This window comes from Raphanus sativus, chromosome 4 (genome assembly GCF_000801105.2).
Source record: "Raphanus sativus cultivar WK10039 chromosome 4, ASM80110v3, whole genome shotgun sequence".
NCBI classification, from domain to species: domain Eukaryota; kingdom Viridiplantae; phylum Streptophyta; class Magnoliopsida; order Brassicales; family Brassicaceae; genus Raphanus; species Raphanus sativus.
Genome location: NC_079514.1, coordinates 11,082,769 through 11,097,668, shown reverse-complemented (window position 1 = coordinate 11,097,668; position 14,900 = coordinate 11,082,769). Strand labels below are relative to the sequence as shown.

The 14,900-nt window shown below is 37.4% G+C and overlaps 3 protein-coding genes across 5 annotated transcripts; 1 reads left to right on the top strand and 2 right to left on the bottom strand.

Moving 5' to 3' along the window:
- The first annotated feature begins 666 nt into the window (after positions 1-666).
- LOC108854972 (protein ALWAYS EARLY 1) lies at positions 667-6,019 on the top strand. Of its 3 annotated transcripts, none has more exons than XM_057010044.1 (18): positions 667-867; positions 1,235-1,333; positions 1,479-1,577; positions 1,649-1,714; positions 1,802-1,879; positions 1,965-2,139; positions 2,217-2,428; positions 2,525-2,765; positions 2,962-3,015; positions 3,183-3,418; positions 3,570-3,866; positions 3,941-4,119; positions 4,207-4,483; positions 4,567-4,758; positions 4,870-4,983; positions 5,116-5,193; positions 5,334-5,612; positions 5,689-6,019. In XM_057010044.1, the coding sequence occupies exons 2-18, from the start codon at positions 1,247-1,249 to the stop codon at positions 5,851-5,853; spliced, it is 2,829 nt and encodes a 942-aa protein (XP_056866024.1). In that variant the 5' UTR covers positions 667-867; positions 1,235-1,246; the 3' UTR covers positions 5,854-6,019. The 3 variants fall into 3 exon arrangements, with proteins under 3 accessions (XP_056866024.1, XP_018484151.2, XP_056866025.1); XM_018628649.2 differs by having other exon boundaries at positions 2,217-2,437; XM_057010045.1 differs by lacking the exon at positions 667-867 and having other exon boundaries at positions 1,214-1,333; positions 2,217-2,437.
- A 995-nt stretch (positions 6,020-7,014) lies between these two features.
- On the bottom strand, positions 7,015-9,770 carry LOC108854973 (putative protease Do-like 14). Its single transcript, XM_018628650.2, has 11 exons — positions 9,617-9,770; positions 9,419-9,512; positions 9,214-9,318; positions 8,915-9,106; positions 8,689-8,816; positions 8,210-8,421; positions 8,029-8,110; positions 7,780-7,922; positions 7,583-7,703; positions 7,387-7,479; positions 7,015-7,300 (listed from the first exon to the last, which is right to left on the bottom strand). Exons 1-11 carry the CDS (start codon positions 9,629-9,631, stop codon positions 7,184-7,186), a joined length of 1,302 nt encoding a protein of 433 aa, XP_018484152.1. The 5' UTR covers positions 9,632-9,770; the 3' UTR covers positions 7,015-7,183.
- A 4,091-nt stretch (positions 9,771-13,861) lies between these two features.
- Positions 13,862-14,717, bottom strand: LOC108854974 (probable histone H2A.5). Its single transcript, XM_057010046.1, has 2 exons — positions 14,400-14,717; positions 13,862-14,297 (listed from the first exon to the last, which is right to left on the bottom strand). Exons 1-2 carry the CDS (start codon positions 14,631-14,633, stop codon positions 14,058-14,060), a joined length of 474 nt encoding a protein of 157 aa, XP_056866026.1. The 5' UTR covers positions 14,634-14,717; the 3' UTR covers positions 13,862-14,057.
- Positions 14,718-14,900: the final 183 nt, after the last annotated feature.

Genomic DNA, 14,900 nt, shown 5'->3' with positions numbered 1-14,900 from the left:
TTTAACCACAGCTAACAACGATACTCAAGCAAAATGTTTAGATCAAACAAATGAAGATAATCCATAAAATTGTTATTAAACTATTTTACAAATTTTATTTAAGTAATATACTGGTTGTAATTGTTTCTTTGACTGATAACAATGTGACTTTGGAATCAAATTAAATTAATTAATATATCAAAAGATCATTAAATTTAAACATTTGACTTTTTTTTTTGTGAAACCATTTGACTATTCTTTCTTTTACTGTTTTATATAGTTTACAATATCTTTCCATAGTAAAACTCTTACTATTTGTATCACCATTTGATTCAAAATGGTTGTGATAAATATATTAAAAATATTTACAAATGAAATATTACTAGAGGAGGTATGCGAGTTGAACAAAGGAAAATAGCAAATATTCGAAATGAGATTTTACATTTTCACCGTCACTAGTATACTTTATTTTATTTACATATATATTTAAAGAAAATTTGGGAATATTCAAATATGATCACATGTTGCCGTTACTACAAACCCTAAATGAAAATCAAGAACATCTAACGGTGCATATACTAAGAAGCCACGTGGAGGCTTCAGATCACACGCTTAGATATCGAAAGGAGAATGCCTATTGGCTGTCTCTCAACTCTCGAGTCGAGTCGTCCTTTTATTCAAGTTTCGCGGCAACGCCTCTCTCCCCTCTTCTCTCCTCTCTCTCTCTCTATATTTCATCTCCCAAATAATCTTTTTTTTTCATCTCTCTGTTTTAAAACCTCTTTCGAGTTTCTTACCGATCTCTCCAAGCAGTTTCTGAAGCTTTTCTAACCATCCAAATTCTACTCGTTGTGAGATTCAACACTGATTCTCTTTGAGCTGTACTCGGTGAGTGGATCTGGTCTGATCTAGGGTTTTTTACAGGACGCCTAATCGATCGACTTGAATTTCGATTTGTAGTTTGAGTCTGCTTGCTTCCTGTCCTGGTTTTTAGCGATGTGATTTTTCGATTTCGAAGTTTGATTAAATAACTTTCAAATGATTTTATATCGGAAACTTGGATTTGAAATTGGTGATTTATGTTTCCTTCGTGCATTTTTTAATTTCGAAATCTCGATCTGAATCTGGGTCCTTTGTTCTGTTTTGAATTCCACAAAAGTTCATTTCGATTCTGTTTGGATTTGGTTTTATTTACTGATTCAAAATCGAATTCGGGAGCAAAGTTTGTGACTTTGGTTTTGGAATCACTGCGCAGAGGAATCGGAAAATGGCGCCGAGTAAGACGTCGAACAGAGTGAACAAGCGCGTCGTCACCAAAGAAGCCTCTCCAGAAATAGACAAAGTCAAGCAACGTGTGAGTCTTTGTCCTCATTGACCTAATCTTTTATCTTATTATTAAAGCCTTCCTTCACTTGAATTAAAAAAGAGTCTATCTTCGAACCTGAATCAGATTCACCTCGTTGACTATTTTTGTTTTTTTTTTGTTTTCACATTTCCAGAAGAAGAAACTGACTGACAAACTGGGACCTCAGTGGACCAAAGCTGAGCTCCAGCATTTTTATGATGCCTATCGGAAGCATGGCAGAGACTGGAAAAAGGTAACAGTAATTGTGGTTACTTTTGTTGTATGTATGACTTCAAAGTCTTCTTCTTTGCTCCCCCTGCTTAGGTAGCTGCTGCCGTCCGGAATCACCGCTCTGTTGACATGGTGGAAGCCCTTTTCTCTATGAATCGGGTATCACTACTACAACATTAATATCTCACTTTTTCCCTAGTCTTCATTCCTTCTTCTCACATTTGATTTTGCCATTTCCATTTCCAGGCATATTTGTCCCTGCCTGAGGGAACTGCGTCCGTAGCTGGCCTCATTGCAATGATGACTGATCACTACACCGTCATAGTGCGTCCTTTTATTTTAAACGTCATGTTAAAATGGGTCACGTTGTCTGTTTAGTAAAGTTGTGTTGTACATGCCTTTTTTGTAGGAGGAGAGCGAAAGTGAAGGAGACGGCCACGGTGCTTCTGGAGTATCGAGGAAATATCAGAAGCGCAAACGCGCGAAAGTTCCGTCTAGTGATATTCGAGAGGAAGTTATCTCACCACATTCAATTGCACCAACGGAAGGATGCCTCTCATTTCTGAAGCTGACACAAGTTTATGGTACAATCAATAACAATACATGTAAATGAATATATGTTCAAGAATGTAATAATAATTTGTTACTTTGCGTTATGCAGGAAGGGAGCGACGTGCCACTGGTAAACGTACACCTCGGTTTCCTGTACCAAGTGCAGACCAATGGGATGACATAGAAGGTTCAACGCCACTAAATAAAAGAGCCAAGAAACAACTTGAGGATGATGATGATATACTAGCATCGGCAAATGCATCGAGAAGTGTTGGAGGGTCTCCATATACAAGACCAGAACTCAAAAACACCACGCCAAATGTGAAAATGGTATCTCTTTAGCTCTAGAAACTTTAAGGTTTGTTTATCATGTCATGATTCATTTGAAATAACGATTCTACTCTCTGGTTTTGCCAGTCACAAGCAAAGGAAGCTCAGTCCAAGCACCATGCTAGCTCCATGTCTGGGAATGTGGTGAGAATAAGCCGAGATAGGAGGCACATTAAGGGATCTCCTCCAGATAGAGATGGTGCCTTGTTGATGGATATAGAAGGGGTTGGAAACGTGGAGGTTCCCCGGAAGGAGAAAAATGTCAGATTTGAAGAAGCAGAAGGAGATACTTTTGATGACAGCGGAGAAGCATGCAACGCCACAAGAGGTAATAATATTAACTAGATAGCCAAAAATGCTAATAAGAAACCCTTTTTATGGAGGTAAAACCCAATAATAAGTTGACGTTGGAAAAAAAAATCGTAGGTCCAGTAAGATTCCCTTTTTATAGTTTTGTCATAGAAGTGAAATTTTATACCACATTGTCTTACTAAGCTAAGGGCCTTGCATCTTTTCATGTGTAGATGAATTAGAAGCTCTGCATGCATTGGCTGACTTGTCAGCTTTACTGGAATCAGGTAAGCATCGAATGCTTTTATATTATGGGGTTGGGTTTTCCCATTGACGATATATATATATATATATTGTCTGGGTTTAGAAGGAAAGACCCATTAATACATATCTGCCAGCTTTAACATTTTTACCTCTCTTTATTTTGTTTCTAATGTTTTGGCGTTGGTTCCAGGATCATCTGCACAGTTGAATGAAGAAAGAGTAGCTAACACTCGACAAACCATATTAAGTAGCCATAACGGAGAGAAACCAAAACAAGCAGGACGAGAACATAGTGTCCTACATGTAGTTTCAGATGCTGAGAATAGAAAACCGAAGTATGCGCAGGAGGAACTCGTTGATGGTAATGCTGTTCCCATAGGGGAACTTGACACTTCAAGAAGAAAACGTAAACCGCCACATAATAAGGTATTTTGCAAAAACTGCTTCCTCTCCTGGTTGGTTGTCCACAATGCAATTGTAGGATCATTGACAAAGTATTTTCATCAAAAAAAAAAAACACTTATGCTAAAGTAGTTTTTTGTGATCCCTCTCATGATTTTTGTTTATTGCATTGCAGGAATTGTCTGAAGATGATAATTTGAAGACTCCGAGCAACGCCAGACGTGCTGGTCAAGGTCCAGCAAAGCAGCAGAAAACTGCAAAGGCCTCGGAAGAATCTTGTTCAACTAGTGATAAGAAAATAACAGGACGGGATGCAGTAGTGTCATCAGATACACAAGTTTCAGGTTCGGGTCCACCAAACAGGCGTAAGATTAGTTTGAAGAAGAGTTTACAAGAAAGAAGTAAATCTGCTGAAACCACTCCTAACAAGTCACATTGTCACGAACTAGATCCAGAACATGAATTATTAAAGGTAGAGTTGGAGTCTCTAACTTCATTTCTCTTAGGACGCACGCATTAAATTATTTGCTTTATTCCATTTTACAGGAGAAGGTTTCGAATAGTCTGTCACATCCATTGGTACGTCGAAGGTGCATATTTGAATGGTTCTACAGTGCTATCGACTATCCGTGGTTTGCAAAGATGGAGTTCGTTGATTATCTAAATCATGTGGGTCTTGGTCACGTTCCAAGACTTACACGTCTTGAATGGAGCGTCATTAAAAGGTTTGTAACAGTTCATGTAAAGGGGGCTTAATAGTGTATCTATATAAAGATTTGAAAAAGGTGCACTCATTTTCTTTATATTTTCAGTTCTCTTGGTAGACCTCGGAGACTCTCTGATAGATTCATACAAGAAGAGCGGGATAAACTCCAACAATATCGTGAATCTGTGAGAAATCATTATACGGAGCTACGTAGAGGTGCTAGAGAAGTGCTTCCTACAGATTTGGCACAGCCTTTATCAGTTGGGGATAGAGTCATTGCCATCCATCCTAAAACACGGGAAATTCGTGATGGCAAGATTCTTATTGTGGATCATAACAAGTACAACGTTCTGTTTGATGAATTGGGAGTCGACGTGGTTATGGTAAATCCCAAAACTATTAATATTTTTAATACTTTTAATCATATCTATCTCAGATGATTTAACAAATCTGCTTTTTTTTACAGGACATTGATTGCATGCCTTTCAATCCGTTAGAATACACGCCTGACGGTCTAAGGAGGCAAATGGATAACTGCTTGTCAGTATGCAGAGAGGGACAGCTTAGCAAACACCCAAGCTCTGATGCATCTATTCTGTTCTCTCCTTCTGAGCTTGAAAATGTCGACTTTATTATGAGTCCTCCTACTATGAAGGAGGTAAACAATGACGTTTTTTGACTGGTCTGTTAAAGCTTTGATCTTTCTTTTCTTTTTTTGGTTCAGTACATTTTTGGGAGACTGTGTGCATAATTCAATAAGTATCTACAGGATGATAGAGACAGGCGAGTCACTACTGATCAAACATATAACACAGTCAATAGCAAAGAAAGAAGAGCCGAAATTCAACGAGCTCTGATGCTGCAGTGTACTTCAGATGCACAGGTAATGACTATTGTAATTAAATAAGATTACGTTGTCCAAACTTTGATAGCAGTAAAACTCTGCCTTGAGATTGGTAAATTTTAGAAAGTATTAACTCATTTATTCCTCCTAACATAGTTCTGGTTTTTTTAGGAAATGGAACCAGAAATGCTTGAAATTGTAAGTGGTTCAAGGTTAATAGCACAAGCAATGGTGGATGCAGCTATGAAGGTAGTTATAATATTTGTTTGCATTTATTGAATTTAGTTGTATTTGTGTTACAATTAAAATATTATTTTTAAGTATAGAGAAGTCAAAGTGATACAAGTCTATGTTTTGTTTTAACTTGGTTTCACTGTGGGGGGTTGTAGGCTGCATCTTCGGTAAAGGATGAGGAAAACGCTGGGAAAATGGTCCAACAAGCTTTAGCCTCAATGGGCGAGTATCATCAGCCAGTAGATAACTCTGTAGTGTCTAGTATGAAGCATCAAGACCAAGCCAATGGCAGCTTGGATCATCATCAAAGCCGGCCTCCCTTAAACACAGGAGAGCGGGTGACTGAAGAAGGATTGATGGGATCAGGAAAAAACGAAACGCAAATGGCTTCAGAGCTTATAAGCTCTTGTGTTTCAACTTGGCTCATGATTCAGGTAAGTTCAAAAAGGAAATCTACTTGGGAGTAAAATGGTATTTGATTTGATTTGAACTGCTTTTTAATGCATGCAGAAGTGCGCAGAGAAGCAGTATCCACCAGGTGACGTGGCTCAAGTGATGGAGACAGCAGTGAGTAGCTTGCAGCCGCGGTGTCCGCAGAACATGCCGATCTACAGAGAAATACAGACTTGTATGGGATGGATCAAGAATCAAATCATGGCTCTTGTCAAAACATGAATATAGCTTTTGAGTTCTTTACATAATTAACCTGACATCTTCATTTGAAAAAAGAAAAAAGGATACCAGATTGTAGAGGTTAGTTTAGTTTAAGTTAATAAGTTAACAGCTACTTGATTTATTCTCTGTAACTATGAAAGTATGAAACTGTTCTTTTTCTTTTGTCTTCCTCAGATTTGTTGGGGTTCTTTTATTGGGCCAGTTCAGGGGTTAAGAGCCTTTAAATCCATAAAATTAACACAATCAAACTGAACACAAAACATACGGTCCAACACACTGTTAATCAAACTGAACACACAACATACGGCCCAACACACTGTTCAAAGCTATCAATTGTTGGCTTTGAACAGTCTGTTGTTGTAACTGTAAGCAGAAAGATATAAAGCAGCTAATCAGAGGGCAGTGCAATTGCTAGAGAAGGTGTGTTGTTTGTGTATTTAAGTGATCATATATAACTTTTAGTCTGTCTTTTATCTTGACTGATTCTTATTTTTAGTGTGGAACAACTCAAGTTGAAGTAGATGGCAGTGGATCACTAACTTATCCTACTGAGAAAGTTGATGCACGAGATCAATGTAAGTTTTTAGATTTACTCTAGCGTGGTTCGTCCCATATCTAAAGAGAAAGGTGATATAGCTGTTTTCTACCTTATTCTCGGCTGATAAGAAGCTTAAACCTTTGAGTGTTGATGAAGAACTGTTCATGAGAGTTTCTTTATGAGGCAAAGGTCCGAGAAAGGTGATGTTGCTGTTTTCTAAGCTCTCTCTATCTATCTCTATCTATCTATCCAGGCAAAAGAAGTACAAGTACCCAACTGAAAAGGACATGAAGCATGTCAACCGGAAGCTTAAATCTTGTCTAGGACAGTTCTTCACATGACGAGTACAAGTAACCTTTTTGTCTGCTTTTGATTCTTCTAACGCCTTCTCATAGCTTTTTTTTTTTTTTTTGCTTATTCTGTTATATTCATTTTTCCTCAGGACCAAGAAACGGGACAAGAGATCGAAGCACAAGTCTCATCGGAGCTCCAGTGATACACCAAAGGGACCGATATGTTGAGTTTCTCGTTTTTGCCATTAGAAATTCTTTCTTGGCATATTATTAGTTGACTTGTGTTGTTTATTTGAGTATTAACTCGAATCTTAATGGAGATTCTCTATACAGATCAACTTAAACTCTTTGGTTAATGTTAATATGGAATGAAACCACTAGTAAGGATTACTTTGGTCTAAAATGACATTAACTTGCCTCCGTTGTAAAAGAGGAAAGCAAATACCATGAAAGAAGAAGAAGAAAAATCAATGCAGCTTAAGTAATACATCTGTAAATCTCACATGTCTGGATTGGCCTCCTCAGGAATGACTTCTAGTGTGACCGTTTCTTTACTTGATCTTTCCACCACTACTCGGATCCGCTGCCCAACTCTATCGTCCATTATCTCTATTAACTGCAAATTGAAACTTCATTCACACATGAATCACTTTATATTCTAAGAAGAAGAAGAAGAATGTAGATTAATGAGATGATACATGCCTCTTTGATGGTCTCCACCGGCTTCCCATCAAATCTCACAACAACATCCCCTGGTTTGAATCCAGCTCGATCAGCCGGTGATCCTGGAATCACCTGCAAAATATATATATCGGTGAATATGCAAAACTTGATACTAGATTAGGATTATCAATACAAACAACATGGATCTTCTTTATGAACGATCTGGTTTACTCACCGTAGGGACAAGAATGCCTTTCTCCACATCAGGAAACATCGGGTATCGTTCTTTAAGCTGAGCAATGATCATTTTGTTGAGTTCTATCATTTTTAGCCCAATCCATGGACGAATCACTCTACTGCAACAACAATAGAGGTTTCTATTACTAACCAAAGCCAGCCAGTGAAAAGGTATTGAGATTAATACTAACATACCCGCTTTTCTTGAAATGCTCGATGATTTTAGAGACTGAATCAATCGGCACAGAAAATCCGAGCCCATCTGCAGCTAAGACTTTCATGATGTTAACACCAACCACTTCTCCGTCCAAATTCACAAGAGGCCCGCCAGAGTTTCCCTGCCAGTCACAAATGAGCAGAAGAATATAAAAACGAAAGACGATGCAAAGCCAAAACGGTATCAAGATATCAGGTCATGGAGAAGGAAAGGGTGTGGATTATTACAGCATTGATAGCACAGTCTGTTTGGAGGTATTCTCTGCCTGTCCCTCTTAAACCCAAATCACTGCTTTTGCGATCAACACAACTACACCGGGAAAAAAAACAGCCAAAACCGAAGTAATGTAGCTATATGAACTTTATCAAATGAAAAAAAAGAAAATCAGGTATGTGTGTTTATATTTACCTAACGATACCGGCGGTAATTGTATTCTGAAGAGAAAGAGGACAGCCCACAGCTATAACCCAGTCCCCTGGACGAAGCTTATTGGAGAAACCAAGTTTGGCAGTTGGCAATGGAGTCTTTGAGTTTATCTTCACTAATGCAATGTCGGATTGTAAATCAGCATTCAGAACCACACCTTCAAACGTCCTACCATCTTGCAGTGTCACATCAACCTGTAATCAAAAACCTTATATGTTTCAGTAAAGAGATTCTTCCATCCAGGTATTGGAAGAACCAAATCTTATCATTAGCTAATAATCCGAGATTTTTACTCAAATAAAAGTCATTTTAAGATCCTTGGCTAGATGGTCTAAACAAAAACTACAAAGTTTAACAATCAAGAGGTCTGACATTTCTTAAAGTTCCTGAAAGCTAAAAGAGACCATAAACTCTAATTCCTTCACTAGTTATACATGATCATATTTTTTTATTGAACTTACTCTTCCTTTAGATGACTGGCGAAGGCTCTGAAAATCGACAACAACGTGCGCACAAGTCAGTATAGTGCCATCAGCGTCAATGATCGTTCCAGAACCGATACTCTTCCCAGTAGTAATCCCATGAAATCCTTTACAGAAAAATACAAAAAAGATCACCCAAACTACCCCCTAATGAATCATATCATCCTACAGAAAAAAAAATGAAATAAAAAGAAAGGAGTGAAACCTTGAGGAACAGATAGATTGACAACAGCTGGTCCAATTCGGGCAGCCGCATTGGCGATTGTATCCCTCCCCAAGAACCCACCAAATGGAGGTTTCACACTATCTGAATCTTCAACAGGAGCTCTCTTCTCATTATTATCTGCAGCTGCTTCTGGTTTTGGACTAGCTCTGGCAGAAAACGCAGAGAAATTTCCTGCACATATTATAAAATAAAGAAACAGATATTTCAAAAAAGTTGTAGCTCCATATTAAAAATTACATACAAAGATATACACAGAGATGTGATTTGTCATTACGAACCAAACAAGCTTTGCTCTGTACGATGAATCAAGCCCTGTGAAATCTGCCACGGTACCGACTTAGATTCCCGAATAGATTCTGGAATAGCCACTGATATTCTCGTTCCTATAAATAACATGATCAAATCATGAATTAACAATGACAGGATCACATTTGCCACAAATGCACATTAACCACGCGGAAAAGATGTTAGAGCTTGGTTTACCTGTATCTGTACTATAAACAACACCAGAAGTAGCGGTAGCAACAGCGATGATGCGTACAAGCGAGCTTCGTTTAGAAGATGAGACGGCTCTTCTCTGCCAAAAAGAACAAAACAAGACAAAAACCAGTAACGATTTATTCAATTTTGAATCAACTGATGGATGAGTCGGTTCATCATAATTAGATAGAGGAATTCAACCAGTATATTCATCATCGCCAAATCTACGATTCAATCAAACACTTCGATTGCAGCTAAACCCCACGCAAGGCAAGTCAAAAACCTCTTGTCGGTTTCCAGAATCATCGTGTAGGAGACAGACGCTCAGCAGCAATAAATAATGGGCCCAAAGCCCAATTTACTAAAAAAACTGATTTATCTTTTGTGCCCCAACTAAAACACCACACTTAATTAATGCTAGCATTCAGATATTATCTTCAAAACATTACCTAACATACATTTAATCTTCTGTGCATTTCTCGATTGGGTAAGAGAACTAGAGAAGGTATCAAATCCAGAAAGAAACTTTTATTTATTTGATACTAGGGTCGACCCGCCATACGGGCGGGATGTAAATTTTAAATAATTTTATTATAGGTTTAATATATATTCTTATATATGAAACTTTACATACATTGTATGCGGTGACTAAATAAACCATGTTATTTATTTATATATATATATATATATATATTATTACAGGAAAAAATCTTAGGGGTTTCTTACTCATTTTTATATTTTCTGTATATACTATGTATTAAATCTTAATAATGAGTATAAATTAATATACATTTCTTTACATCACAATATGTGAAGAATACATTTTAACCTAACAATGTTATGGATGTACAATTTTGTTATTTGTTTTTAACTATCACTATTATATTTATGTATATCTAATTATGTTAGAATAATAAATACTATATTGATTATATTTTATGGGGCTATGTGATGTATATAATTATATTACTCTATATTTTCACTGAGTGTCTTTTATATTTGTATATACAAATATTGTTTTATATTTATTTTCAGGTTCAGTAGTTAGGTTATATATACATTATAACCTCTTTGAATTAATACTCGATAAATTAATATACACTAAAATCTCTATAAATTAATATACACTAAAATCTCTATAAATTAATACAATTTTATAGTCCCAAATTGAATTTTTGGTTCAATTAATATACGATAAATTAATAATTTCTATGAATTAATAAAAAATTATAATTTTGGTGTAGTCGCAACATTATTAATTTATAGAAGTTTCACTGTATATTCTTTGTTATTCATCCTATCCGTGATTTTTTTGCTAATTATTAGAAGATTGAGCATGAAAGTCGTTGTTGAATAAATTTCATATACAATAGTTATGATTGTTTGAATGGAGCATTGTTCATTTTTTATGTTTAGCGGAGTAATTATTTTAGTTTGTTTGTCTTATGTTAAGTCATCTATTATCATGTCAGATCTTATGTGTTCCTTGTATATGATTGTTGTATAGTGTGATGTTCTTTTGCACTATAATTTTTTTTTTTGAAAACACTATACAAATATTTAATTTAAAATTATTTAAGATTATGGGATTATGCTAGACATTTTTCTTTTACTTTGAATTCATTTTTTAAAAAGTTTTGACACATATCTGGTCACAATACTTTACATCTACTCCTTAAATTAGGTAAACATTTTTTATATGTATATATCATATTAGTAGGTGTCGCATATGCTTTTTAATGTTGTTGGGGTGGTATATAATCATTGTTTTTGTATTCCTAAAAGTTTCAAATAGCATGGTAGTTTGTTTACTTCAACTCTGTGAAACGATTCTTTGATGCGTCTCTCCACTATTGGTCAACTTTCGTTTTAATTAGTTTCCATCCAAGCATACCAAAGCATGCTTTACTGATCTTGGGCTTGCCTTTGCATAATATTTTTATGACATATAGGTAAATGTTATTGTCGTATGAACCAACCATTGTTGCTTGCAGATTTTGGAACCTTAAGTTTATGTTGTTGTTTCGAAAGTACTCTTGCATGCTTTTGACGTAGTGGACCGGCAGGTTTTTCATTTGATACTCTTAATTAGGAAAATATTTTAATATTCAGTTTCTCCACGAAAGTTGTTCCATTCCAATTAATTTGCCAACGTTAGTTTTAGGACACATCATTTCGGTCATAGCATTTTTTTTAGTTACAATAATTCGGATTTGTATGATTGTATCTATTTACATTATAATATTCTCAAACTGTACACTCGTTTTAGAAAAGGTTTAACTCATGTAGAACCAGTTTGGTTAAACCAATTCCATGGCTTGCGGTAATAGTACACGATCACACGGCTATCAATAAAAAATAACTTTATATTACAGTCACCTCTCAGGTTTAAGTGTTTAACCAACGTATTTATTAAAATGGTTACAGATACTCCCACATCGTCTCATGTACTTGAACAGTTGAACCTGTAGGATAGTAACGACAACAGATAAATATAAGACAAATCGGTCTAAAGATATTAGGTATGGCTAAGCTTAGTACAAAAGTATTCTTACTTTTCTTTTTGCAGCCAATTGAATGACAGCCTGATGACTTTTTGTGAGTTTCTTAAGTTGTTCACATATCCATCAATAAAAGGTAAATTAAAGACAAAACCAACATATGTAGCAGAAAGATTCTTCTCCCATCCAACTCTAACTTGCTTATTCGCTTCTTCCCCATCCAACATACGATTACTCACCTCCAACAACAATCTCTATAACAATCCCACCTTAAAGAGAAATTTTCAAATGTTAATATACACTTTAATGATGATGAACAAAGAAGTTTGCTTTCGAGAAAAGAACATACATTTAAGCAAGTTGTGATACGGACTAATGAGCTCTGAACTTTACTTAAACACCCCACCAAGGTCTTGTCCTATGCTGCAGTCATATTGAGTTCATCATAATCATCAAAGCATCAAACCATGTCTTTCAAATAACTAATCATATAAAAACCACCAAAAACTGTACTTTAATAACTTCTAAAAATAGAAGATGAAAGGCAATAAGGAGTTGATGTATGTTTATTACCTCTGAGGCTTTGTAATATATGAGAATCTGATGGTTTTTTGCATCTGCATAGAAAAGAAAACATTTATTTTTAAGACATCCGAAACAGCATATAAGTAACAAAAAGAACCATCAAGCAAGTAACTTTCGCCAAACAAAAAGACCAGAAGCAACCTGTAACGGAGTCTTAGTGACTTAATCGAAAACTTATATCAATTGTGTTTTATATAGATTTGAATCACTTGCATTACTGAACAATAAAACAGAATCTAGCTTAAGCGGTAACTTCTTCATCTTTTTTAAAAAGAACAGAGGCTGATGGGCTCTACATATGCTCTGCACAATCAAGCAAAGGGTTCATAGGCACCTCAATGATGTATCATTGATGGAGATATCTTTTGAGAAAAAATAATTAATGGAAGAAGTACCAAGGAATTGAGCTAGCCCGTCCATGCCTTCCGGGTCTGAGAACGAACCAACACCAACGTTCATGGAAGCAGCACACTGAGAGACAGAAGACGTAGAAGAATCCTTTAGATATTTGCATAACTCAAAAGTCAACATGTAAGAAAATTCTCCAAATTATCCGGAACCCAAGTTCAACCTTTCACCAAAACCCTATCGTCATCCATCTTCATCTCACCGCAAACCCGAGCCGCCGGATTCTTGCAGAGAACCCAAACTAACATTGCCTCGGATCGAACCCTTGTGATGATTCTCCCGGAACCGAGCACAACCACTTCCAAGTCCCATTTTATAAACGCCACCAGGACGTCTCCGAACGGATCCGATGATACGGTTCGAGAATGCCGGTGAAAGAGAGGATGAGAAGAGTGAAGAACATCATGAGTAGAGTCGCGATTGCGTCCATGTGTCTCATCGCCATGGTGCGGGATTGATTGATTCCTCGACGCCGGAGAGGTGAGTAGAAATCCGCAGCCTCGGATTATCCATAACACGATCTATCAGTATGAGATATAAGAGATATGAAGATATGAAATGAGAGAAATACTCACAAATATATATACCAAAATCACCGTCTTTCATATCGAAACAAAGTATTGAAGAGAACATAGTGGGGGAGCGAATCAGTGGGAGTAATCACATAGCCTTTACTCAGACCGTTTCAGATGGTGAGAAGAATCGCAAACGTCCTTGCCGTCGCAAGAAGCGGAGAGACGACCTTCCTCTCTTGTCCGATTGGGGTTAGACGACGGCCCAGACTCAGACAGCGAACGAAGCCCACAATGTGGATGAATAAATGATACGGTGCGTTTAGTGCAGGGGGACACGTGTCGACGTTGCAAAACTCCTATTTCTGACGTGGCGTCCTAGGTGTCGCAATAGGAGGGATACACCATGTTTTATAGTAATAGACTACTGAGAAACTGAGTAGAAGATAACCCAGAAATTAGTTCATTCATTACAAAATGGCTGTAACACATAATCTTGCCATCCGAGGATCCCATAAACAAACCACAAACAGAGAGAGTAAACATAGAAAGCAACCAACCTACACAATCCCTAAAAAAAAAACAAGTCGTTCTTCTTCTAGATTTGATATAACAAACGCATCACAGCAGCAACAGTTAAGCCTTCTTGGGAGATTTAGCAGCCTTAGCAGCTTTCTCAGGTTTCTCAGTTTGAGATGCAGATCTCTTGGGAAGAAGCACCGGGTTGATGTTCGGAAGAACTCCACCGCTCGCGATGGTGACTCCGTGAAGCAGCTTCCCCAACTCCTCATCGTTCCTTATCGCCAAGCAAAGATGCCTCGGGTTTATCCTGTTCTTCTTGTTGTCCCTCGCTGCGTTCCCCGCCAGCTCCAAAACCTATGAGAGATCAGATTCGTTAGATCTAATCACGATCTCAAACCCTAATTTCATTTCCGAAGAATGCACACCCGCAAACAACAAAGAGATCTAAGATCATACCTCGGCGGCGAGGTACTCGAGAACGGCGGCGAGGTAAACGGGAGCACCGGCGCCGTACCTGATCGCGTAACGGCCTTTCTTCAAGTAACGAGAGATACGGCCGACGGGAAACTGGAGACCAGCCTTGGCCGACTTGGAAACGCTCTTCTTCCGATCACCTCCTTTTCTTCCTCCTGCGCCTCTCCCCGGCTTCGCTGCTGCTGCTCCTGCTGCTGGTGACGACGACGAGTCCATCGGATTCTTAACAAACTACCACGAAATTATCTTTCCTTTTTATTCCGGTTTTGTAGCGGTTTACGGTTTGCGTAATCTGAGCACTCAACGACGTTGTATCTATATACCATCTACCGCCACGCTGGCGATCCGAGTATTGGCGAAGTTAACCGTTCAGATTGTATTTCTTTGGTTTTTGATCCAACGGTTTGTATTAAATAATGATGATGGGTCGACGTATGTAAGTTTACTAAACGTGGGTGGGGGGGGGGGGGAGCCGGAAAGGAA